Source organism: Oncorhynchus nerka, linkage group LG2 (genome assembly GCF_034236695.1).
Source record: "Oncorhynchus nerka isolate Pitt River linkage group LG2, Oner_Uvic_2.0, whole genome shotgun sequence".
NCBI lineage: Eukaryota > Metazoa > Chordata > Actinopteri > Salmoniformes > Salmonidae > Oncorhynchus > Oncorhynchus nerka.
Genome location: NC_088397.1, coordinates 5,426,674 through 5,452,211, shown reverse-complemented (window position 1 = coordinate 5,452,211; position 25,538 = coordinate 5,426,674). Strand labels below are relative to the sequence as shown.

The 25,538-nt window shown below is 43.5% G+C and overlaps 1 protein-coding gene across 4 annotated transcripts; it reads left to right on the top strand.

Annotated features, from left to right (window-relative positions):
• The first annotated feature begins 856 nt into the window (after nt 1-856).
• LOC135573321 (zinc finger protein OZF-like) lies at nt 857-25,352 on the top strand. 4 transcript variants are annotated; one of them, XM_065022259.1, is made up of 3 exons: nt 857-1,387; nt 3,924-4,172; nt 14,614-17,041. In XM_065022259.1, exons 2-3 carry the CDS (start codon nt 4,070-4,072, stop codon nt 16,179-16,181), a joined length of 1,671 nt encoding a protein of 556 aa, XP_064878331.1. In that variant the 5' UTR covers nt 857-1,387; nt 3,924-4,069; the 3' UTR covers nt 16,182-17,041. The 4 variants fall into 4 exon arrangements, 2 of the variants coding, with proteins under 2 accessions (XP_064878331.1, XP_064878340.1); XM_065022268.1 differs by having other exon boundaries at nt 861-965; XR_010464658.1 differs by lacking the exons at nt 857-1,387; nt 14,614-17,041 and adding exons at nt 23,026-23,355; nt 24,351-25,352 and having other exon boundaries at nt 4,084-4,172.
• Nucleotides 25,353-25,538: the final 186 nt, after the last annotated feature.

Sequence of the window (25,538 nt, the reverse complement as noted above, 5' to 3'; positions counted from 1 at the left end):
TACTGACGTTTACACAACTATATATATATATGTTGCTATGTTATTCAGGAACGTGTCAAGACCTGACCCTCAGAGCCTACCTTCTATTGACCCTGTTGACTCATCAGTAGGAAAGATTTGTTTCTCTTTTGGTCCATTCAACAACAGAGCAATACGATCCTTGTTTCAGCAGGATGTTGTATCTATACCTTATGTCATGCCTTATTGGAATGGATTTATTGATAATATCTGTTAGAAAAAAGTTTGGATGTTGCCACACACATACCTACTTGTTAACAAAATTAAGGAAGTTTCCTTTAAAATTATTCATAAATATTATCCTGCCAACCACAATATGAAGAAGTTTAAGGAAAACATCAACTCAAATTGCTCCTTTTGTAATGACCACCCAGAAACAGTGTTGCATCTTTTTTGGCATTGTATGCATGTAAGAAAACTGTGGCAAGACATCAGTAGGTTTATAATTGAACACATTTATGAAGATTTTACACTATTGTGGAGAGATGTACTGTTTGGATTCTTTACATACAATAGAAATAAGCTGAAACATTTTTCTGTAATTAATTTAATTATTCTTTTGGCCAAATTTCATATACACAAATGTAAATTTACAAACAGAAAACCACATTTTCGTACCCTACAAAAGGAAATGTAACTGTATTTTAAGACGGTTAAATGCTCTACTAACAAAAAAGCTGTTAGAATTGTAAGTATATGCATGTCCCTTAAGGTCCTTGTGTAATTGTAATGTGATATTGTACCCCCTAGCTCGATTGTCTATTGTTTATAATCTATGTATGCTCGTGTTCCCTCATGTGCTTTATGTATTGATTTGATATAAAAAAAAAAAATAAAAAATAAAATAAAAAATGTCGTAGTGGGGAACAGGAAGTTCCGGGTCGAAACGACAGAACTGTGTTGTTTTGTCGATAGTGGTTGTGTCCGTTTCAAATGTATCATTGTAGGTATGTAATAGCATGTTTAAACTAGCTAATGTCGAGAGAATATATAATACGATAGGTAACAAATCAGTCAAGGTATTATCACGTTTGGTAAAGGTTTTAATTGTATGTGTTATTTTGGGGTCAAACTGAGTGAGTGAAGAACGTGTAAAAAAATATTTTACAAGTCGCATAACTAGACTTTGGGTTTATCTGAGTGTATGTACATAATTTCGTCAAAGTAATTTCATAAAGATTACGTGATGAAGTGTCAAAATAGAGGGAAGCTAACTGAAGTTATCCTTCACCATTTGGAGAGAGATGCCAACTGCATGGAATGGCGTCGATTAATGAGGATGAATCGGTTCACGTATCAATCTCATTCCACGGAGGACGGAGTGTCTGCGGGTTTTCGCTCCACCCTTGTACTTGATTAATGAATTAAGGTCACTATTTAGAAAGGAACTCCCCTCATCTGATTGTCTAGGTTTTAATTGAAAGGAAAAAAGGAACACCTGATGAGAATTGGCCCTCAATGGGTTTTGCACCAATGAAACAATGGAAATGGAGAGTTTGAGAAGCAACAGCTGTGCTGGAATGCGATCAATGTGGGGGACAGTTGTGATGATATGGAGCGGGAGGATGAGAGCCTAGTATGTGAATGTTCTGTAGTGGAAAGACATAGGAAGAACAGAGATAATGATACTGGAAGCAGGGGTGCATGTAGTATAGTAACTAGAGGCCCAAGGTAGGGAGCTAGAGTAATAATGTGGAAAGTTGGGATGGTGTTTGAGGAGACCACAGGGCCTCATTTACACCCTGATTAACCAAGGCCATGAAAAGAGGTGAAGTTAAACTGGGCCGCATCTGTGTAAATGAGAACTTGTTCTGAACTAGCCCACCTGGTTAAATAAAGGTGAAATAAAATATTGAAAGTGGTAGATTGTTAATATCTTGTACTAGTCAGGTTCAGCAAGGGAAGATTCTTCAAATGGGAAATCATAATGGGACGAAGCTCAGAAGCCATGACCCTGGAGTTTATGCTAAATTGAAGGGAGTAATAATCTCTGCGGTCCCAATATCTATGTCCATGGATGATATTGTTAAAGAACATGTGAAGGGAGACAGAGTGGTTGAAGCCTAAAGGTTGATCAGTAGGAAAGAGGGTTAAAGAAGTCACAAAGTGCTGTACAGAAACTCAGCCTAAAACCCCAAACAGGAAGCAATTCAGGTGTTGAAGCACAGTGGCTAGGAAAAACTCCCTAGAAAGGCCAGAACCAAGGAAGAAACCTAGAGAGGAACCAGGCTTTGAGGGGTGGCCAGTCCTCTTCTGGCTGTGCTGGATGGAGATATTCATAGATGACCAAGAGGGTCAAATAATAATAATCACAGTGGATGTCGAGGGTGCAACAGGTCAGCACCTCAGGAGTAAATGTCAGTTGGCTTTTCATTGCCGATCATTGAGAGTTTCTCTTCTGCTCCTGCTGTCTCTAGAGAGTTGGAAACAGCAGGTCTGGGACAGGTAGGACGTCTGGTGAACAGGTCAGGGTTCCATGACAGCAGGCAGAACAGTTGAAACTGGAGCAGCATGCTGAATCATCACAGTGTTTTTAAATGCCAAAGAATGGGACATGTAGCTGTTGAGTGAAAAGATGTGCCAAGTGTGGTGGGGAACTTGATTACGCTGAATGTTGGAGCAATGTGACAGTTAAGTGTTGCAATTGTGTGGAGGACAAAGAGCAGCATTTGGTGGATGCCAGGTGCAGAGAGATGCTCAGAGATATAGAATCTGTCTTGATGTATCATATGCAGAGGCTGTAAGACAGACTGGTGGAACTACAGTGCAGACTGATGGAGCTTCCATGGCTGGTCCCGTAGTAAGAGGACCTACTGTCAGAACTGGTCTTTCTACTAGTCCTGACATGGTTTCGAGGCCTGTTCAGAAATCTTGTGCCCATAAATATGCTGTGACAAAGGATTCTTTAATAGTGAATACAATTTACTTCATAGCATTCATTGGTTAGCTTATCAACATCTTGGATTGTGTAAAGCAGAAATACCAGGTTTAAAGTTATCTTGTAAACTGCAGCAGAGTTGTTTGGGGTAACAGATGTTACTGTCGGTATGGTTTTTGATAAGCTGGATAACCTGGGGGTGGATTGTCTCAGCATGATATAGACCCCAATGTTTGTAAACACAGAAAGGGATCCATTGATATAGTTTATTGGGGGGTGTGGGAGGGGTTTTGGGGAAGGGGAGGGTGTGGTAGAAGTTAATAGGGATTTCTTGGTTTATTTTCTTAGTACAGAATTAGACAGACATGGACCTTAAAGGTTTGTTTGTGGACCTCCATGATACCATAGGAGGTCTGCATCAACGGACTTCAGTGCAGGTAGTGCCTCATCAGAGAGAGAACATTTCAGTTGCTCTACAGTTCTGAAGCTGAATGTAATGATTATCAGTTCTTTACATGTGTACTAATATTCAGACACATTCAGTTGTTTCTATATTTATCTATAATTCAGGGTTTTCACACGGGGCTTCAAGTAAATAAATATTAGTGCCTGAAAAGTCCTTGAATTTGACTTGCCACTGTATGACCCCATATAATTCTTAATATGGTGTGAACGGGAAATACATTTGGTTTTTGTGAGTGAAATAATACAGTGAAGACAAGGTTATTCATAAAATAGTACATAGTGCTGCCTGAAACATACTGTGATCTTGTACTAAATGGTTTTTGAGTCATTTATGCATTTATGTGAATTTAGGAAATCTACTATAGATTAAGTGCACTTATGTTGTGCAATTTAAAATGTGTACTTTGTGTCTAACTTGAATAAATGTTTTGTCAGGGATTATCTACCTGATCTACTGAAATTAGATAATTGAACAAGAAAAACAAGAAAATATTTTTACAGAATAAAGTGCCAGAACTGTCAAGAAAATAACTTTTGTGTCCGTTTGTCTTTATTACTACAGTCCGACTCAGATTAAGTCTGAGGCCGTTAACATCAACAGTGAGGACAAACCCAGCCTGCCACTCTCCTTCCACACTGAGTAGAAACCTACAGTCACTGGGTCCTGATTGTGACAGTGGAGTCCAGTTTGCTCTGCAGGATTCAGAGATGGCATCAGTGAAGCTGGAAGACTGCAGTCCAACACTGGAGCTGAATGTCATCATTAAAGATGAAGAAGAGGAGGAGAAGATTAGGACAACTGTTAGTCATGGTAAGAGCTGGTTCTATCTATAAATTATCTTCATATATTAGACCTCCATAAGTTATGACCAGTCTATTGCTAGGTTGAATTCTGTAATTCTGACATCACACATCCCTAAACAACTCAGGACTTCCCAGCGAAGCAAAAACTATTTAAACTTGAAACGCCTGCCTTTGCCCACACATTGTCTCAAGAACGTTGAAAATGTTTAATACCCTCAATCACCAAGTTAGGCATAGCTCATTTCAAAATAGGCCATGGCATCATCACTGTCAATATTGAATTATAATTCTTCACGTTTTACCAGTGAAAAGACCAAGCTGCGTCTGCATGCCAATCGTTTGATCTCAATCAATTTCATGGGAATATGCATTTAAATCTTCTTGGATTACTGTTTGGTGAGCAAATTAGAGCAGATGGTGTTAAATTATGTTCTACTTCCTGTATTTTGTTTTAATCAAAGCACATTCTGCCTAATGGCGCTGTTGAGTTTGGGACGATTCAGCAAACCATCCTAAAATCTCGTAAGAAAATTAGGTGTTGTTTTTGTTGTAAAAGTAATGTTATGCTATAATATTTGGTGATGTGGACTGCTAATTAATCATTAGGTGATCGTCCAAGACATTGATCTACCTTTATTAAAAAACACCATTGTGGCGGCTCATCGCTCTTGCAGCACTACACACCTGCAGTCTGCTGCACCGAACTAGCGATTGATGCTCACCTAGCCTACTCTTTTGCCTCGCGCAACATTTGGTGATGCAGAAACGAGAGAACATGTTGTTTTTATGACAATCTGGTAATATTTGGCCAAGGAAACATTTCTGGTTGGTCTCAAGGAATGTCACACAGGGAGACTTTTTAAAACGGGATTGAGAGAAGTAGCAGCTAATGCTCATGGAGAGCCTAACTATTATTATTATTTACCTTTATTTAACTAGGCAACGATTGGAGAAGTGTTGAACATAACCAGTGGACTGTCACATCCTGATGATTTATATCTGATACATATATATTTAATATTTTTATATATCAAGTTGTCGAAACATCTCAATGATGATCAATGGAAACAGGATGCACCTGATCTCAATTCAAAAGTTTGGGGTCACTTAATCTACCCATGGCGTCCGATTTAAAAAGTGATTTACAGCGAAAGCACAACATATGATTATGTTAGGTCATAGCCAAGTCAAAAAAACACAACCATTTTTCCGTTACAGTCTGTAGAAATAAGTCAAATGATGAATGCAATCAATCTTTAGGATGTTTTTAACATAAATCATCAATAAGTTTCCAACTGGAGAATTTCATTGTCTGAAGAAAAGCATTGTAACGAGAGCTAACTCTGTCGGGAGCAAGTGTCATGAGACCGAGGCTCTCTTCCAGACCACTTTCTCAAAGAGCTCTCATGAGCCCCTACTTTATAGTAGAATCCTCAAACCAGTTTCTAAAGACGGTGACATCTAACATAGCTTCCGGGTTGGAGCGAGCGGTCGCATCCGCACTTCGGTCCGCAGGTAGTATAACTTTTCATTACATTTCATTATAGTAAAACGGTTTGATTTGTCTAATCTTAGCAATTTCTTCTTAGCTAGCTACATAGCCGTCTTTGTACCAAAGATAATTGCGTAATTATCGTATTTCGTCGTCCTAACGTAGTCTACACTGCTATCTGCCCAGCAGCTAGCCAGCTAGCAAACGTCCACCGTCTACCGAATAGCAGCACCGTAGAAACTATTACGCCCAACTGAACGACTTGATTAGTGTAGTGTTAGTGTAGTGTTAGCTAGCTACATAGTTGTCTTTGCTGTCTTCGTATCCAAGATAATTGTGTAGTTTAGAGTGTGTAGTCTTAGAGTGATTATCTTAATTTACCGAGGTTAGCTAGCCAGCTATTTGTCGTCCTTAACGTAGGAGACACTGCTAGCTAGCTAGCCAACAGCTAGCCAACGTCTTCCGAATAGAACTTCCGCACTCAACAACCCGGTCGCATTCCGCTTCGCTCCACAGGTAGTATCACATTTTCATTTCATTTCATTACAGTACAACGGTTTGATTTGTTTGATCGTAGCTAGCTACATAGCTAGCTACATAGCCGTCTTTGCATCAAAGATAATTGTGTAGTCTAGAGCGATTTTCTAGGTTAGCTAGCCAGCTATTGTCGTTCTTTTAACGCAACGTAACGTAATCAACACTGCTAGCTAGCCAGCTAGCCCCCGAATAGCAGCACTGTAGAAACCATTACACTCAACGGAACGACTTGATTAGTGTAGTGTCAACAACGCAGCCACTGCCAGCTAGCCTACAAAGTCAACAACGCAGCCACTGCCAGCTAGCCTACTTCAGCAGTACTGTATCATTTTAGTCAATAAGATTCTTGCTACGTAAGAACATTCGAGACGTGTAGTCCACTTGTCATTCCAATCTCCTTTGCATTAGCGTAGCCTCTTCTGTAGCCTGTCAACTATGTGTCTGTCTATCCCTGTTCTCTCCTCTCTGCACAGACCATACAAACGCTCCACACCGCGTGGCCGCGGCCACCCTAATCTGGTGGTCCCAGCGCGCACGACCCACGTGGAGTTCCAGGTCTCCGGTAGCCTCTGGAACTGCCGATCTGCGGCCAACAAGGCAGAGTTCATCTCAGCCTATGCCTCCCTCCAGTCCCTCGACTTCTTGGCACTGACGGAAACATGGATCACCACAGATAACACTGCTACTCCTACTGCTCTCTCTTCGTCCGCCCACGTGTTCTCGCACACCCGAGAGCTTCTGGTCAGCGGGGTGGTGGCACCGGGATCCTCATCTCTCCCAAGTGGTCATTCTCTCTTTCTCCCCTTACCCATCTGTCTATCGCCTCCTTTGAATTCCATGCTGTCACAGTTACCAGCCCTTTCAAGCTTAACATCCTTATCATTTATCGCCCTCCAGGTTCCCTCGGAGAGTTCATCAATGAGCTTGATGCCTTGATAAGCTCCTTTCCTGAGGACGGCTCACCTCTCACAGTTCTGGGCGACTTTAACCTCCCCACGTCTACCTTTGACTCATTCCTCTCTGCCTCCTTCTTTCCACTCCTCTCCTCTTTTGACCTCACCCTCTCACCTTCCCCCCTACTCACAAGGCAGGCAATACGCTCGACCTCATCTTTACTAGATGCTGTTCTTCCACTAACCTCATTGCAACTCCCCTCCAAGCCTCCGACCACTACCTTGTATCCTTTTCCCTCTCGCTCTCATCCAACACTTCCCACACTGCCCCTACTCGGATGGTATCGCGCCGTCCCAACCTTCGCTCTCTCTCCCCCGCTACTCTCTCCTCTTCCATCCTATCATCTCTTCCCTCTGCTCAAACCTTCTCCAACCTATCTCCTGATTCTGCCTCCTCAACCCTCCTCTCCTCCCTTTCTGCATCCTTTGACTCTCTTTGTCCCCTATCCTCCAGGCCGGCTCGGTCCTCCCCTCCCGCTCCGTGGCTCGACGACTCATTGCGAGCTCACAGAACAGGGCTCCGGGCAGCCGAGCGGAAATGGAGGAAAACTCGCCTCCCTGCGGACCTGGCATCCTTTCACTCCCTCCTCTCTACATTTTCCTCTTCTGTCTCTGCTGCTAAAGCCACTTTCTACCACTCTAAATTCCAAGCATCTGCCTCTAACCCTAGGAAGCTCTTTGCCACCTTCTCCTCCCTCCTGAATCCTCCTCCCCCTCCCCCTCCTCCCTCTCTGCAGATGACTTCGTCAACCATTTTGAAAAGAAGGTCGACGACATCCGATCCTCGTTTGCTAAGTCAAACGACACCGCTGGTTCTGCTCACACTGCCCTACCCTGTGCTCTGACCTCTTTCTCCCCTCTCTCTCCAGATGAAATCTCGCGTCTTGTGACGGCCGGCCGCCCAACAACCTGCCCGCTTGACCCTATCCCCTCCTCTCTTCTCCAGACCATTTCCGGAGACCTTCTCCCTTACCTCACCTCGCTCATCAACTCATCCCTGACCAGTGGCTACGTCCCTTACGTCTTCAAGAGAGCGAGAGTTGCACCCCTTCTGAAAAAACCTACACTCGATCCCTCCGATGTCAACAACTACAGACCAGTATCCCTTCTTTCTTTTCTCTCCAAAACTCTTGAACGTGCCGTCCTTGGCCAGCTCTCCCGCTATCTCTCTCAGAATGACCTTCTTGATCCAAATCAGTCAGGTTTCAAGACTAGTCATTCAACTGAGACTGCTCTTCTCTGTATCACGGAGGCGCTCCGCACTGCTAAAGCTAACTCTCTCTCCTCTGCTCTCATCCTTCTAGACCTATCGGCTGCCTTCGATACTGTGAACCATCAGATCCTCCTCTCCACCCTCTCCGAGTTGGGCATCTCCGGCGCGGCCCACGCTTGGATTGCGTCCTACCTGACAGGTCGCTCCTACCAGGTGGCGTGGCGAGAATCTGTCTCCTCACCACGCGCTCTCACCACTGGTGTCCCCAGGGCTCTGTTCTAGGCCCTCTCCTATTCTCGCTATACACCAAGTCACTTGGCTCTGTCATAACCTCACATGGTCTCTCCTATCATTGCTATGCAGACTGACACACAATTAATCTTCTCCTTTCCCCCTTCTGATGACCAGGTGGCGAATCGCATCTCTGCATGTCTGGCAGACATATCAGTGTGGATGACGGATCACCACCTCAAGCTGAACCTCGGCAAGACGGAGCTGCTCTTCCTCCCGGGGAAGGACTGCCCGTTCCATGATCTCGCCATCACGGTTGACAACTCCATTGTGTCCTCCTCCCAGAGCGCTAAGAACCTTGGCGTGGTCCTGGACAACACCCTGTCGTTCTCAAATAACATCAAGGCGGTGGCCCGTTCCTGTAGGTTCATGCTCTACAACATCCGCAGAGTACGACCCTGCCTCACACAGGAAGCGGCGCAGGTCCTAATCCAGGCACTTGTCATCTCCCGTCTGGATTACTGCAACTCGCTGTTGGCTGGGCTCCCTGCCTGTGCCATTAAACCCCTACAACTCATCCAGAACGCCGCAGCCCGTCTGGTGTTCAACCTTCCCAAGTTCTCTCACGTCACCCCGCTCCTCCGCTCTCTCCACTGGCTTCCAGTTGAAGCTCGCATCCGCTACAAGACCATGGTGCTTGCCTACGGAGCTGTGAGGGGAACGGCACCTCAGTACCTCCAGGCTCTGATCAGGCCCTACACCCAAACAAGGGCACTGCGTTCATCCACCTCTGGCCTGCTCGCCTCCCTACCACTGAGGAAGTACAGTTCCCGCTCAGCCCAGTCAAAACTGTTCGCTGCTCTGGCCCCCAATGGTGGAACAAACTCCCTCACGACGCCAGGACAGCGGAGTCAATCACCACCTTCCGGAGACACCTGAAACCCCACCTCTTTAAGGAATACCTAGGATAGGATAAAGTAATCCCTCTCACCCCCCTTAAAAGATTTAGATGCACTATTGTAACGTGGCTGTTCCACTGGATGTCATAAGGTGAATGCACCAATTTGTAAGTCGCTCTGGATAAGAGCGTCTGCTAAATGACTTAAATGTAAATGTAATCTAGTGGAAGCCCTAGGAAGTGCAACCTCATCCATATCTCACTGTGAATTCAATAGGCACTGTTTTGAAAATCTATTTCTCACTTCCTGTTTGGATTTCTTCTCAGGTTTTTGCCTGCCATATGAGTTCTGTTATACTCACAGACATCATTCAAACAGTGTTAGAAACTTCAGAGTGTTTTCTATCCAATACTAATAATAATATGCATATATTAGCATCTGGGGTGTTGAGTTTGGGACAGTTTTCAACTGTGCTAACATAATTGCAAAAGTGTTTTCTAATGATCAACTTGGATTAGCTAACACAACATGCCATTGGATCACAGGAGTGATGGTTGCTGATAATGGGCCTCTGTACACCTATGTAGATATTCCATAAAATATCTGCCGTTTCCAGCTACAATAGTCATTTACAACAATAACAATGTCTACACTGTATTTCTAATCAATTTTATGTTATTTTAATAGACAAAGAATGTGCTTTTCATTCAAAACAAGGACATTTCTAAGTGACCCCAAACTTTTGAACGGTAGTGTATATTTCATATGTTTCATAAATAAAGTTGTAGAAACATCTCAAGGATGATCAATGGAAACAGGAAGCATCTGAACTCAATTTTGAGTCTGTCTTGTTCTTCTGTTTTTTTTAATACATTTGCAAAAATCTCTAAACCTGTTTTAGCTTTGTCATTATGAGGGTGTGTAGATTGCTGAGGATATTTGTTTATTTAATTATAGAATTAGGCTGTAACATAACAAAATGTGGAAAAAGTCAAGTGGTCTGAATACTTTCCGAGGGCACTGTCAGAACCCTTCCCATTTCTCCCATTTTGGTACGTTACAGCCTTATTCTAAAATTGATGACCTGTTTTTCCTCGTCAATCCACACACAATACCCCATAATAACATCACAATAGCCCATAATAACATCACAATACCCCATAATAACAAAGCCAAAACAGGTTTTTAGAAATTGTTGCAAATGTAAAAAAAAAAATGTTTTGCTTATTTATGTTTTTTAAGTTTTCAGACCCTTTGCTTTGAGATTATCCTTGAGATGTTTCTACAACTTGATTGGAGTGGTAAATTCAATTGATTGGACATGATTAGGCACACCCCTGTCTATGTCAGGTCCCACAGTTGACAGTGCATGTCAGAGTAAAAACCAAGTCATGAGGTGGAAGGATTTGTCCGTCGAGCTCCGTGACAGGATTGTGTCGCCACAGATCTGGAGACCAGTACCAAAACATTTCTGCAGCATTAAAGGTCCCAAGAACACAGAGGCCTCCATTATTCTTCAATGGAAGAAGTTTGGAACCACCAAGACTCTTCCTAGAGCTGGCCACCCGGCCAAACTGAGCAATCGGGGGAGAAGGGCCTTGGTCAGGGAGGTGGCCAAGAACCCGATGATCACTCTGACAGAGCTCCAGAGTTCCTCGTTGGAGATAAGAGAATCTTCCAGAAGGACAATCATCTCGGCAGGACTCCACTAATCAGGCCTTTATGGTCGAGTGCCCAGACGGAAGCCACTCCTCAGTAAAAGGCACATGATAGTCCGCTTGGAGTTTGCCAAAAGGCACCTAAAGGACTCTGACCATGAGCTTGAGAGGATCTGCAGAGAAGAATGGGAGAAACTCCCCAAATACAATTGTGCCAAGCTTGTAGCTTCATACCCAACAAGACTCAAGGCTGTAATCGCTGCCAAAGGTGCTTCAACTCACTATTGTGTGAAGGGTCTGAATACTTACGTAAATGTAATATTTCATGTTATTTCTAAAAACCTGTTTTTGCCCTTGTCATTGTGGGTATTGTGTGTAGACTGATGAGAATTAGAATAAGACTGTAATGTAACAAAAAGCCAAGGGGTCTGAATACCTTTTGAATGCATTGTAGATGTTATTTCATGCTGCTAAGACTTGTGTGGATGACAACAGTATTGCCAGCTTTTGTTTTATTCACTGGGCTATCTGGAGTGATCAGAGTGTAGACTAAAGAAGTGGAGTAGACAAACTGCCAGTGTTTTGAAGTTCTATGAAATGAGTCTGTGTAGTTACTAATCCCCTTTGTCACGAGAATTTCTATCCCAATGTTCGAACTGAACTATTTTATAACTCCATCTGTATCCTAGAGGTTGTAAGCCTCTAAGTTTTAATAAACAGAGTCCCAGCATACAAATGATCAGTTCTTTATTCAGAGAGCTCTGCCCTCTCAAGTTCAGAGCCCATCTTTTATACACACATCAGTCGAGAACCCCACCCCGCTTTAGGATGGCTGTATTGTTCCACTGTACACTTACATTGTTTATCATATTCTGCAACATGTTTCATGATTTTCTGCAAGACTAACAGTTTCTCCACTCCGGGTGGGGACAGAATGTCCTGTAAGGAACACAATGTTCTAATTCTACCCTGCCAACGCTGCACATATTACCAACTTATAGTCTTATGTGTCTAATGGATTTCACACACACTGATACAGTTTCAGGGTGAAATATTTTAGTCATACTTTAAACACAAATTCTACTATCACCCTTGTGATGTTGAGTGGAAGATGGTATAGCTCATCATTTTCACCACTTTTGCCTCTTATTAGTTTTTGACTCCTACCCAGTTTTAGAATAGTTTGATTCCCCTTCCCATACAGCCTACTAAAATGAATACATACACTACCGTTGAAAAGTTTAGGGTCACTTAGAAATGTCCTTGTTTTTTGTTTTTGTCCATTAAAATAACATCAAATTGACCATTAATGCAGTGTAGACGTTGTTAATGTTGTAAATTTACTATTGTAGCTGGAAACGGATGATTTTTTAAAATGGAATATCTACATAGGTGTACAGAGGCCCATTATCAGCAACCATCACTCCTGTGATCCAATGGCATGTTGTGTTAGCTAATCCAAGTTTATCATTTTAAAGGGCTAATTGATCATTACAAAACCCTTTTGCAATTATGTTAGCACAGCTGAAAACTGTGGTGCTGATAAAAGAAGCAATAAAATTCTACTTTTTTAGACTTGTTGAGTATCTGGGTCATTTGTCGGTTCGATTACAGGCTCAAAATGGCCAGAAACAAAGACCTTTCTTCTGAAAGTCGTCAGTCTATTCTTGTTCTGAGAAATGAAGGCTATTCCATGTGAGAAATTTCCAATAAACTGAAGATCTCGTGCAGTTCTGTGTACTACTCCCTTCACAGAACAGTGCAAACTGGCTCTAACCAGAATAGAAAGAGGAGTGGGAGGCCCCTGTGCACAACTGGGCAAGAGGACAAGTATTTTAGAGTGTCTAGTTTGAGAAACAGACGTCTCACAAGTCCTCAACTGGCAGCTTCATTAAAAAGTACCCGCAAAACACCAGTCTCAATGTCAACAGTGAAGAGGCGACTCTGGGATGCTGGCCTTCTAGACACTATTCTGGTTAGAGACTGTTTCCATTGTTCTGTGAAGAGAGTAGTACACAGCGTTGTACGAGATCTTCAGCCGTTTCCAGCTACAATAGTCATTTACAACATTAACAATGTCTACACTGTATTTCTGATCACTTTGACATTATTTGATTGGACAAAACATGTGCTATTCTTTAAAAAATATGGACATTTGTAACTTTAGAATGTATTCATTTATTTCACCACTAATGGTAGTGTATTTAAAAAATATATATTTTTTAACCTTTATTTAACTTTCTTAGCATACTGGTTATTGTCCAGAATTTCCGATGATTGACGTGCCAAAAGTAAACTGCCCAGAAGCTAGGATATGCATATACTCGATAGCATTGGATAGAAAACACTCTGAAGTTTCTAAAACTGTAAAAATAATGTCTGTGGGTATAACAGAACTGATATGACAGGCGAAAATCTTGAGTAAAATCCATCCGGAATTTTCATTTCTTGAGGTCACAGATTTTTTCAATGCTTGCCTATGGGATATTCAAATTGATAGGACCCAGATTGCAGTTCCTTTGGCTTCCACTAGATGTCAACAGTCTTTAGAAAGGGTTTCATGCTTGTTTTTAAAAAATGAGTATTTGTAGTTTTTCCAAGATGTCCCCCATTAGAAAATTAGTCATGTTGCACGCATCAACGAGAGTGCGCTCTTCGTTATTTATCTTTGCTATTGAACACACTATTCTCCGTCTTAAATATGATTGTTTATTTACATATTAGAATAACTGAGGATTAATTGGAAACTTCGTTTGACTTTTTTGGACGATCTTTACCAGTAACCTTTAACATTCGTTTGTGTGCATGTTGAACGAGTGACCTACTGAATCAAGCGCGCCATCTAAACTGATACTTTTGGGATATAATGAAGAATATTATCGAACAAAACAACCATTCATTGTGTAGCTGGGACCCTTGGGATTGCAATCAGAGGAAGATCTTCAAAGGTAAGTGATTTATTTAATTGCTGTCTGTGATTTTGTGACGCCTGTGCTGGTTGAAAAAGTATTTTGACGTGGGGAGCTGTCCTCAGATAATCGCATGATATGCTTTCTCCGTAAAGCCTTTTTCTAATCTGACAACGCAGTTGGATTAACAAGAAGCTTTTAAATTGTGTAAGACACTTCTATTTTCATGAATGTTTAATATTCAGATTTTTGTATTTTGAATTTCGCTCTCTGCAATTTCACGGGATGTTGTCGTAGGTGTCCTGCTAGCGTTTGGACATAGGCAACATAATCGTTTGGCGTGCTTTCGCCGTAAAGCCTATTTGAAATCGAACACTGTGGCTGGATTTACAAGAAGTTTATCTTTAAAATGGTGTAAAATAATTTTAATTATGGGATTTGAACCAGACAGGTTAAGCACTTTGTGACAACTATTGATGTAAAAAGTGCTTCATAAAATACATTTGATAAACATGTATATCACACCAACTGACTGTTTTTTCTGATGTTCACACAGGATACCATGTTGAGACATTCTCCACATCCAGAGAGCAACAGCAGGAAGACCAGAGAGCTAAGAGGTCTCATCACTGCCCACATTGTGAAGAGATTTTCCCATTTCTATCAAAGCTAAAAATACACCTAAAAATACACACAGGAGAGAAGCCTTACTCCTGCTCTGACTGTGGAAAATGCTTCAAAACATCAACGGTGCTAAAACGTCATCAGAGAACACACACAGGAGAGAAGCCTTTCTTCTGCCCTGACTGTGGAACTAGTTTCTCTCAGCTTTCCCACTTAAAATCACATGAACGTATACATACAGGGGAGAAGCCATACTCTTGCTCTGACTGTGGGAAATGTTTTAAAACATTATATGAGCTAAAAGTTCATCAAAGAACACACACAGGAGAGAAGCCTTACGTCTGCTCTGACTGTGGGGTTAGTTTCTCTCGACTGGATAACTTAAAAACACACCAACGTATCCATACAGGAGAAAAACCTTACTACTGCCCTGACTGTGGGGAGAGATTCTCTCAAAAGACCAACTTAAAAGTTCACCAGAGAACACACACAGGAGAGAAGCCTTACTTCTGCTCTGACTGTGGGAAGAGTTTCTCTCACCAGATCAACTTAAAAACACACCAACTTATACACACTGATGAGAAGCCTTACTTCTGCTCTGACTGTGGAAAATGCTTCAAAACATCAACTGAGCTAAAAGTTCATCAGAGAACACACACAGGAGACAAGCCGTATTACTGCTCTGAGTGTGGAACTAGTTTCTCTAAATTTTCCATCTTAAAAACACATGAACGTATACATACAGGAGAGAAGCCTTACTTCTGCTCTGACTGTGGAAAATACTTGACAACATCAACTCATCTAAAAGTTCATCAGAGAACACACACAGGGGAGAAGCCATACTCCTGCTCTGACTGTGGAAAACGTTTTAAAACATCAAATGAGCTAAAAGTTCACCAGAGAACACACACAGGAGAGAAGCCTTACGTCTGCTCTGACTGTGGGGTTAGTTTCTCTCGACTGGATACCTTAAAAACACACCAACGTATCCATACAGGAGAAAAACCTTACTACTGCCCTGACTGTGGGGAGAGATTCTCTCAAAAGACCAACTTAAAAGCACACCAACAAATACATACAGGAGAGAAGCCTTACTCCTGCTCTGATTGTGGGAAGAGTTTCTCCCTATCGGGTACCTTGAAATCACATGAACGTATACATACAGGAGAGAAGCCTTACTACTGCTCTTTCTGTGGAAAATGCTTCAAAACATCAACTGAGCTAAAAGTACATCAGAGAACACACACAGGAGAGAAGCATTACTACTGCTCTGACTGTGGAAAATGTTTTAAAACATCAACTGAGCTAAAAGTACATCAGAGAACACACACAGGAGAGAAGCCTTACTTCTGCTCTGACTGTGTAAAATGCTTCAAAACATCAACTGAGCTAAAGGTTCACCAGAGAACACACACAGGAGAGAAGCCTTACTTCTGCTCTGACTGTGGGAAGAGTTTCTCTCACCAGAGCAACTTAAAAACACACCAACGTATACATTAACTTCATGTGGGTACCTGGGACGGTTGCGTCCCACCTGGTCAACATCCGGTGAAATTGCAGAGTGACCAATACAAATTTAATTACTAGAAATATTTACATTTCATGAAATCACAAGTGTATTACATCAAAATAAAGCTTAACTTGTTAATCTAGCCGCCATGTCAGATTTCAAAAAGGCTTTAACGCGAAAGCAAACCATGTGATTATCTGAGGACGGCGCTCAGCACACAAAACATTACATACAGTTACCAGCCAAGTAGACTAGTCACAAAAGTCAGAAATATGATGATCTTCATATGGTTGCACTCACGAGACTCCCAGTTACACAATAAATGTTCATTTTGTTCGATAAAGTCCCTCTTTATATCTTGAAACCTCAATTTTTCTCTGAGACCAGGTTGTCCCTCTGCAGTATTCTGTGGGAAGGAGCTAGTATACACTTTTTTATTGAACCTCTATTTAACTAGGCAAGTCAGTTAAGAACAAATTCTTATGTACAATGATGGCCTAGGAACAGTGGGTTAACTGCCTTGTTCAGAGGCAGAACAACAGAGTTTTACCTTGTCAGCTCGGGGACCTTTTGGTTACTGGCCCAACACTCTAACCACAAGTCTACCTTCCGCCCCTAACATGTATCAGATAGAGATGGTGTGATGATCACTTTTCACCACTAGTTTGGGGGGATTATTTTACAACTTTATTTAATGATACACAGTTTATGAAATGAATCCATGTGTTTATTAATTGTCTTTCAAACTAGATGAGTTATTTTAGTTACTGATCATGAATGTGTTTGGATAACTGCATTGAAGCAAACTTTATTGATCTGCCAATGAAAAATAAAGCTACATGAATATGTACTGGTCAACCTCTTCTTCTCTTTAGTATTCAGTTCTTCATATTAGATCTGACAGTATGAATGGTTCTTACGGTTGTATTCAGTTCTTCATATTAGATCTGACAGTATGAATGGTTCTTATGGTTGTATTCAGCTCTTCATATTAGATCTGACTGTGTGAATGGTTCTTATGGGCTGAGTGCCTGGAGTGTTTTTGTATGACTACAGTCAGGAGTTCTCTCTGACCCTGTGATGTCACCAGCACATTAAGTACATTCATCTTAAGATAGCCAGGTGAGACAACCACAAATCAAATCAAATTTTATTTGTCACATACACATGGTTAGCAGATGTTAATGCGAGTGTAGCGAAATGCTTGTGCTTCTAGTTCCGACAATGCAGTAATAACCAACAAGTAATCTAACTAACAATTCCAAAACTACTGTCTTATACACAAGTGTAAGGGGATAAAGAATATGTACATAAGGATATATGAATGAGTGATGGTACAGAGCAGCATAGGCAAGATACAGTAGATGGTATCGAGTACAGTATATACATATGAGATGAGTATGTAAACAAAGTGGCATAGTTAAAGTGGCTAGTGATACATGTATTACATAAGGATGCAGTAGATGATATAGAGTACTGTATATATACGTATACATATGCGATGAATAATGTAGGGTATGTAAACATTATATTAGGTAGCATTGTTTAAAGTGGCTAGTGATATATTTTACATAATTTCCCATCAATTCCCATTATTAAAGTGGCTGGAGTTGAGTCAGTGTGTTGGCAGCAGCCACTCAATGTTAGTGGTTGCTGTTTAACAGTCTGATGGCCTTGAGATAGAAGCTGTTTTTCAGTCTCTCGGTCCCAGCTTTGATGCACCTGTACTGACCTCGCCTTCTGGATGATAGCGGGGTGAACAGGCAGTGGCTCGTGTGGTTGTTGTCCTTGATGATCTTTATGGCCTTCCTGTAACATCGGGTGGTGTAGGTGTCCTGGAGGGCAGGTAGTTTGCCCCCGGTGATGCGTTGTGCAGACCTCACTACCCTCACAAGCCGAATTTCTTCAGCCTCCTGAGGTTGAAGAGGCGTTGCTGCGCCTTCTTCACGATGCTGTCTGTGTGAGTGGACCAATTCAGTTTGTCTGTGATGTGTATGCCGAGGAACTTAAAACTTACTACCCTCTCCACTACTGTTCCATCGATGTGGATAGGGGGGTGTTCCCTCTGCTGTTTCCTGAAGTCCACAATCATCTCCTTAGTTTTGTTGACGTTGAGTGTGAGGGCCCTCACCTCCTCCCTGTAGGCCGTCTCGTCGTTGTTGGTAATCAACGACGAGACGGCCTACAGTAAATACATTTCTCCTCAATTAGCCAGTGTCACTATTATTATTATTATTATTATTATTATTATTATTATTATTGAAGTATTATTATTAGTAGTAGTATTATTTGGGGAGATACTCTTTAGGGGTGGCAGGGTAGCCTAGTGGTTAGAGGAAGGTTGCGAGTTCAAACCCCCGAGCTGACAAGGTACAAATCTGTCGTTCTGCCCCTGAACAGGCAGTTAACCCACTGTTCCCAGGCCGTCATTGAAAATAAGAATTTGTTCTTAACTGACTTGCCTGGTTAAATAAAGGTAAAAAAATACATAAAAAAAAAAAGACTTAGGGTTTCAGACCTTTTGGGGCAGATGGGCAGGGACTCTGCTGTCCTTGCATCAGAAGGAAGCTGGTGCCACCATTGGGGTACCAGGACAGAGAAGTGCTTTGACTGGGCTGAGAGGGAGCTTGACATCCTGTAGCAGTGGGACGGCCATGAGACCAGATGTGGCAGAACTGAGTGCTCGGGTTGGGATACAGGGTTTGAGCCTGAAAAGTAGAGATGGGGCAGTTCCTCTTGCTGCACCGTAATTAAGCACCATTGTCTTGTAGTGGATGTGAGCTTCGACTGGAAGCCAGTGGAATGTACGGAGGAGCAGGGTGACCTGAGGGATATTGGGAAGGTTAAACACCCAGACGGACTGCAGTGTTCTAGATAAGTTCAGTGGAGACCCATCATTCAGGGCAGGTGAGCCACCTGTTTTGAGCCCCACAGTTTTAGCAATAAAACAGTGTGAAATAAATTATTTGTTTGCAAACAATGTAAAAAAAAACATATTGAGTTATTAATAAAGCTGCATACAAACATGGACTCTTTTTTTTTGTTTTCTTGAGTAAGGCAGCTCCAAAATGCAGGTCTTCAGCCTTCTGTGGAGGTGGGGCAAGCCCACAGAAAATAGTGAGCTTTGCGCCGTGATCGGCTCAGTGTTCTGTCATTCATGGGGACAATACGTCACTGCCAAGTCTAAGGGTAGAAATTGAAAATTCAAGCCCCTTGGGTGCTGCCATAGAGTTACATTAGAAGTGCCCATCCAAGAAGGCTTAAGGTCATTGTCCACAGATAGAATAACTTCAAATCATGTGATATCTACAGTCGCTTTGATTGGACTGATCATGTCAGCATCATACTTTCAACATCTGAGCAAGCAGTCATCATCATGAATCAAGTCGACAGTCTACTGGCAAATCCTTTTTAATCTTTGTCTTATGAAGAGAAATAATGAGAAATTTTAGATAAAATGTGCCCACAAATTACTGCCGCGTCACCTTCCTGTTCAAGTGAGCACAGCACAACAAGGTGAGTCCAAAAATGTCTTGTATGCTGCTGCATAAATTATGTAATATGCCAGGGAGATGTGTATACTGTAGCTAAGAAAGTAATACTAAGTGTATGTTGTGTAGTAAGATGTTAGTAGCCCATGTGCCTCACCCTAATAATTTTATTTAGTTTCACATCTTAATTTTGCCTACTGTTCTGACTTGGTGGTTCACATGTAGCCTATAACCTGTTTTTGAGAAATGTAATCATTGTCTGCATGTATGCCCCTTTATTTATCCTACGGTTCTGACTTGGCGTACAGGGAGAGCACTGTAAGAACGGCCCATGTTCTGAATTATGTTGCTGTACATTTCCAAAGTGCTGAACAAATAGTTACATTGACTACGTCCATCCTAGCTCGCTCATTAATGTCTTAATCGAAATTACGGATTGCCTCTTATCGTCCCCTTATGCCATAGTTTGTACATCTCAATTGTCAGTAGAAACCACAATTGTTTAAGTAAGTCAGCCATGTTATTTTAAAAGGCAGTAAATGAGGCTGAATGAAATGTTTCGTTGCCAGACAAGGCTCCGCTGATAGCCAGGTGAAGCAGTGGTAAGTTGTTGAGTTTGAAGGCACAAGCGGGAGCCCAGCCAACAGAGAATTGAGAAATGTTTTGGTACTCTTCCCCAGATCTGTGCCTCACCACAAATCTGTCTCGGAGCTCGACTGAAAATTTCTTCGACCTCATTGCTTGGTTTTTGCTCTGACTTGCACTGTCAACTGTGGGACCTTAAAAAGACACGTGTGATCCTTTTCCAATCATGTCCATACATTTGAATTTGCCACAGGTGGACTCCAATCAAGTTGTAGAAACATCTCAAGGATGATCAATGGAAACAGGATGCACTTGAGCTGAATTTTGAGTCTCAGAGGAAAGGGTCTGTGTCACGAATATTACCGAAGGTGGCTCCCCTTCTTGTTCGGGTGGCGGTTGTCGTCGCTGGTCTACTAGCTGCCACCGATCCTTTGTCCCGTGTTCGTTTGGTTTTGTCTAATTGGTTTCACCTGTTCATTGTTTGGTTGTTAGGGTGGGGTTATTTAAGTTCGTTTAGCCCACTTCTGTTTGTGCGGGCTTGTTCTTCTGTATTTGTGAGAGGTGTTAGTGTTTTGTTGGGTTTTCTCGCTGTCCTGGTATTTTACCTAAGGGTACTATTTTGGAAAACCGCGTTTAGTACCACATCTGGCCATTATGAGTACCTCGTCATGCCGTACGGGTTAAAGAATGCTCCAGCTATCTGTCAATCCTTCGTTGACGAGATTCTCAGAGACCTGCACGGACAGGGTGTGGTGGTGTATATTGACGATATTTTGATCTACTCCGCTACACGCACCGCGCATGTGTCTCTGGTGCGCAAGGTTCTTGGGCGACTGCTGGAGCATGACCTGTACGTGAAGGCGGAGAAATGTGAGTTTTCCAAATGAGCCGTTTCCTTCCTGGGTTATTGTATTTCCAGCTCGGGGGTGGTAATGGAGGGTGACCGCGTCAAGGCCGTGCGTAATTGGCCGACTCCGACCACGGTAACGGAGGTGCAGCGGTTCTTAGGGTTTGCCGATTACTACCGGAGGTTTGTCCGGGGTTTTGGTCAGGTAGCAGCTCCTATTACCTCACTGCTGAAGGGGGTGCCGGTGCGTTTGCAGTGGTCAGCAGAGGCGGACGGAGCTTTCCGTAGGTTGAAGGCGCTGTTCACTGAGGCGCCGGTGTTGGCGCATCCAGACCCTTCTTTGGCGTTCATAGTAGAGGTGGACGCATCCGAGGCTGGGGTTGGAGCGGTGCTCTCACAGCGCTCGGGTACGCCACCGAAGCTCCGCCCCTGTGCTTTTTTTCCCGAAGAAGCTCGGGCCAGCGGAGAGGAATTATGATGTGGGGGACAGGGAGTTGTTGGCTATGGTTAAGGCCCTGAAGGTGTGGAGACACTGGCTTGAGGGGGCTAAGCACCCTTTCCTCATCTGGACTGACCACCGTAACCTGGAGTATATCCGATCAGCTAGGAGACTGAATCCTCGTCAGGCAAGGTGGGCCATGTATTTCACCAGATTTCGTATCTACCAGGTTCCCTCAACACTAAGGCCGACGCGCTGTCCCGCCTCTATGATTCGATGGGCTCATAGTCTACCCTCGTCGGGTCACCCGGGTATTTCAAGCACAGTGCGACCGGTCCATCGATCCTACTCCCATCATTCTGGTGGCTAAGCTGGTGGCACTAGTAGTATGGGAGGTGGACGCGGACATCAAGCGGGCGCTAAGGGAGGAACCTGCGCCTCTACAGTGTCCGGAGGGTCGTAGGTACGTGCAGCTTGCTGTTCGTGATTATTTGATTCGATGGGCTCATAGTCTACCCTCGTCGGGTCACCCGGGTATTTCAAGCACAGTGCGAGGTCTTAGGGGGAAGTATTGGTGGCCCACCTTGGTGAGGGATGTGCGCCCAGAGTAAGGCTCCAAGGCACCTGCCACGAGGGAAGTTACAATCCCTCCCCGTTCCACAACGGCCGTGGACCCATCTATCGGTGGATTTTCTTACTGACCTTCCCCCCCTCACGACGATCCTGGTCGTTGTGGATCGGTTCTCTAAGTCCTGCCGTCTTATCCCGTTGCCCGGTCTCCCTACGGCCCTGCAGACTTCCGAGGCTCTTTTCACCCATGTCTTCCGGCACTACGGGGTGCCCGAGGATATTGTTTCTGATCGGGGTCCCCAGTTTCCTCCCGAGTATGGAGGGCATTTATGGAACATCTGGGGGTCTCGGTCAGCCTGACCTCAGGGTATCACCCGGAGAGTAATGGGCAAGTGGAGAGAGTGAACCAGGAGGTGGGTAGGTTTCTACGGTCGTATTGCCAGGACCGGCCAGGGGAGTGGGCGAGATACATCCCCTGGGCTGAAATGGCCCAGAATTCACTAAGCCACTCCTCTACCAACATGTCACCATTTCAGTGCGTGTTGGGGTACCAGCCGGTCCTGGCACCATGGCATCAGAGCCAGACTGAGGCTCCTGCGGTGGAGGAGTGGGTGCAGTGTTCTAAGGAGACCTGGAGAGCCGTCCAGGAGTCATTACGTCAGGCGAGTGGACGGCAGAAGAAGAGCGCTGACCGTCACCGCAGTGAGGCCCCCGTGTTTGCACCGGGGGACAGGGTCTGGCTCTCGACCCGAAACCTGCCCCTCCGCTTGCCCTGCCGGAAGCTGGGTCCGCAGTGTGTAGGGCCATTTTAAAGTCCTGAGGAGAATAAACGAGGTTTGTTATCGATTATTACTTCCTTCGTATTATCGCATTAACCCCTCGTTTCATGTGTCTCTCCTCAGGCCGGTGGTAGCTGGTCCCATGCAGGAAGGTGAGGTTCCGGAGGTCCCTCCGCCCCCTCTGGACATCGAGGGGTCCCCGGAGTACACGATACGAGCTATTCTGGACTCAAGACGCCGGGTGAGGGGCCTGCAGTACCTCGTTGACTGGGAGGGGTACGGTCCGGAGAGAGGTGCTGGGTCCCGGTGGGGGATATTCTGGATCCATCCATGTTGAGAGAGTTCCATCGCCTCCATCCGGATCGCCCTGCGCCTCGGCCCCAGAGTCGTCCCCGAGGCCGGCGTCGGCGCGCTGCGGGAGCAGTGGTTATCTCTGTATTAGTATTACCCTAGGTAGAGCAGTGGTTCTCTCGGTATTAGTATTATCTCTGTGTTTCCCACATTAAAACACCTAGGTAGAGCAGAGAGGACAGAGCATGTGGCTTTGTAACACACAGGTGTTTCATCTCCACACTGGGATGATTTTAACAGTGCAACGCCTCTCAGGCCTCATGCCTCTCAGGTAGGAGGGTACCAGAAGTAAAATAATAATAAACACAAAACTAATGAAGGAGCACACAGTCACCAACAATATATCCCTGTTGTCAATACTTTCAACTGGCTCAGATCGCTGTTACAGTACAGCACCAACAAATTCCATTTATTGAGTAACCATCTGTCTTTTGTAACCAGAAAAACGTAACATAATACTGATTTGAGAGTCCCTGATTTATATTTACTATGTTACACTTAGTCTATGAGACGAGGCTGCACCTTAACCTAAATTATGCACAGCAGGTCAAGAGGTGTGTTTTCCCTTAAGCATCTGCATGTGACATAAACTCACCCACCTCACATCATGAATCTAAAATAGTTATCTTTGGCTGTGAGTGATGGGAACAAATCTGACTACGGCAATTACTTGAGTAATTCAATGGATGTTTTATTTACAAACTTGATCAAATATTATATATATTTTTTATTTACTTTGCTATGGGAATTCAATGGGAAGTGGGCCGTGCTTCATCTGAACTGCAGTACCGAAAATGCCCTCTGAGCACTTGGAAAGCATGCTTATCGACTGGAAGCCTGGCCCCTTGATCCGAGAAGGGTGTAATTGCAGACCGCAAACCCTTTTCCTAATGTTAACCTCAGTCTCCTCACCTGCCATGCTTATTCACCTAACCAGCCACCTTAAATATCCTAACCTGCCACTTTAATTATCCTAACCTGTTATATATGCTTTGTGCCTAGTTAAATAAATATATATATTTTTTTTTACAAATAGTCTCCATCAGTTTCATAACACCGAAACTGACCAATGTCATGTATTAATTTTTATTTTTCAGGGAACATCCACATCAAGAAACTGTACAGTAGTTCTCCTACTGGGAGGCGCGGGAAATAGTTTAAAGAGCGATTGGTGCTGTGGAAGCTCTGGCAGTGGATGCCCCCACAGCCTGTTGAGATTCATAATGTCGTTTACCAGTTGACGGATACCGATTGTAAATATTAATTGTTCGTGCAGTGTTACACAGGAGCCAGCTCGCAGGAAGTAGTGCGTGCACGTCTTTTGATTGGATCACCAATATTGAAAGGCAAGTCCTATGGGCACTGGAAACGGAATTTGATAATCAAATTAATTTGCGTAATACTAAGCTGTTTTTTCAATCCACAATGGCGGAAGGAGGAGAAGATATCGATCTGGTCGAGGATATAATTATAACGCCATTCTCAAGACAAACTTTTCAAGAAAAGTTAGACATTGCAAGGAGAGGTTGCCCGACGCCGACGCGACAAAGCCTGTCACAGGCGGGAAAGGGGTTCGTTCGCCACTTTCAAAGTTCCAACTACGAGCGCTATTAATGGCTCACAGGCTCCGAGAAGCACTGCAAACTGTACTGCTGGGAATGCCTATTATTTGCAAGTGATCGATTTGGTGTTTGGAGCCACACTGGCTTTGCAAACTTGAGTTGTCTAACTAAGGCAGCAAAGAGACACCAAAGTACAGCTGGGCACTTACAAGCAATGGGGCTTTTGAAAACTTTTGGAGACACCCGAGTGGATCTACAGCTCAACGAACAAGCGCGCAGGGCAATGGAGCTGCACAATGAAAAGGTGAAGAAAAATAGGAAAATATTGAAAAGACTCATTGATTGTGTTATGTTTTTGGGTAAACAGGAAGTGTATTTTTTGGGGGACTTAAAGCTCAAAGTTTGTGGACCAGAAATGGATAGAAGAAGAATATTAATGTAACTCTGTTGCACTCGACTATGTTCTTGCCTATTAGATGAACTGTACTGTATTGTACTCTTCCCCTGCAATTCTCTGAATAAAAATGTCAATTTCAAGGTGACGCACAGCTTGGTTATACTGATTTTCTGTCTAAATGTATAGTGTGTAGAGCCATGGCATCATAATGATGGTAATAAGAGGTGGATTAATTCGGGTGGGACTGTGTAGGACCTCACTGAAGGCCCAGGCCCCAGGCACGCCACTGTATGTTACGGATGTGAAATAGCTAGCTCGTTAGCGGT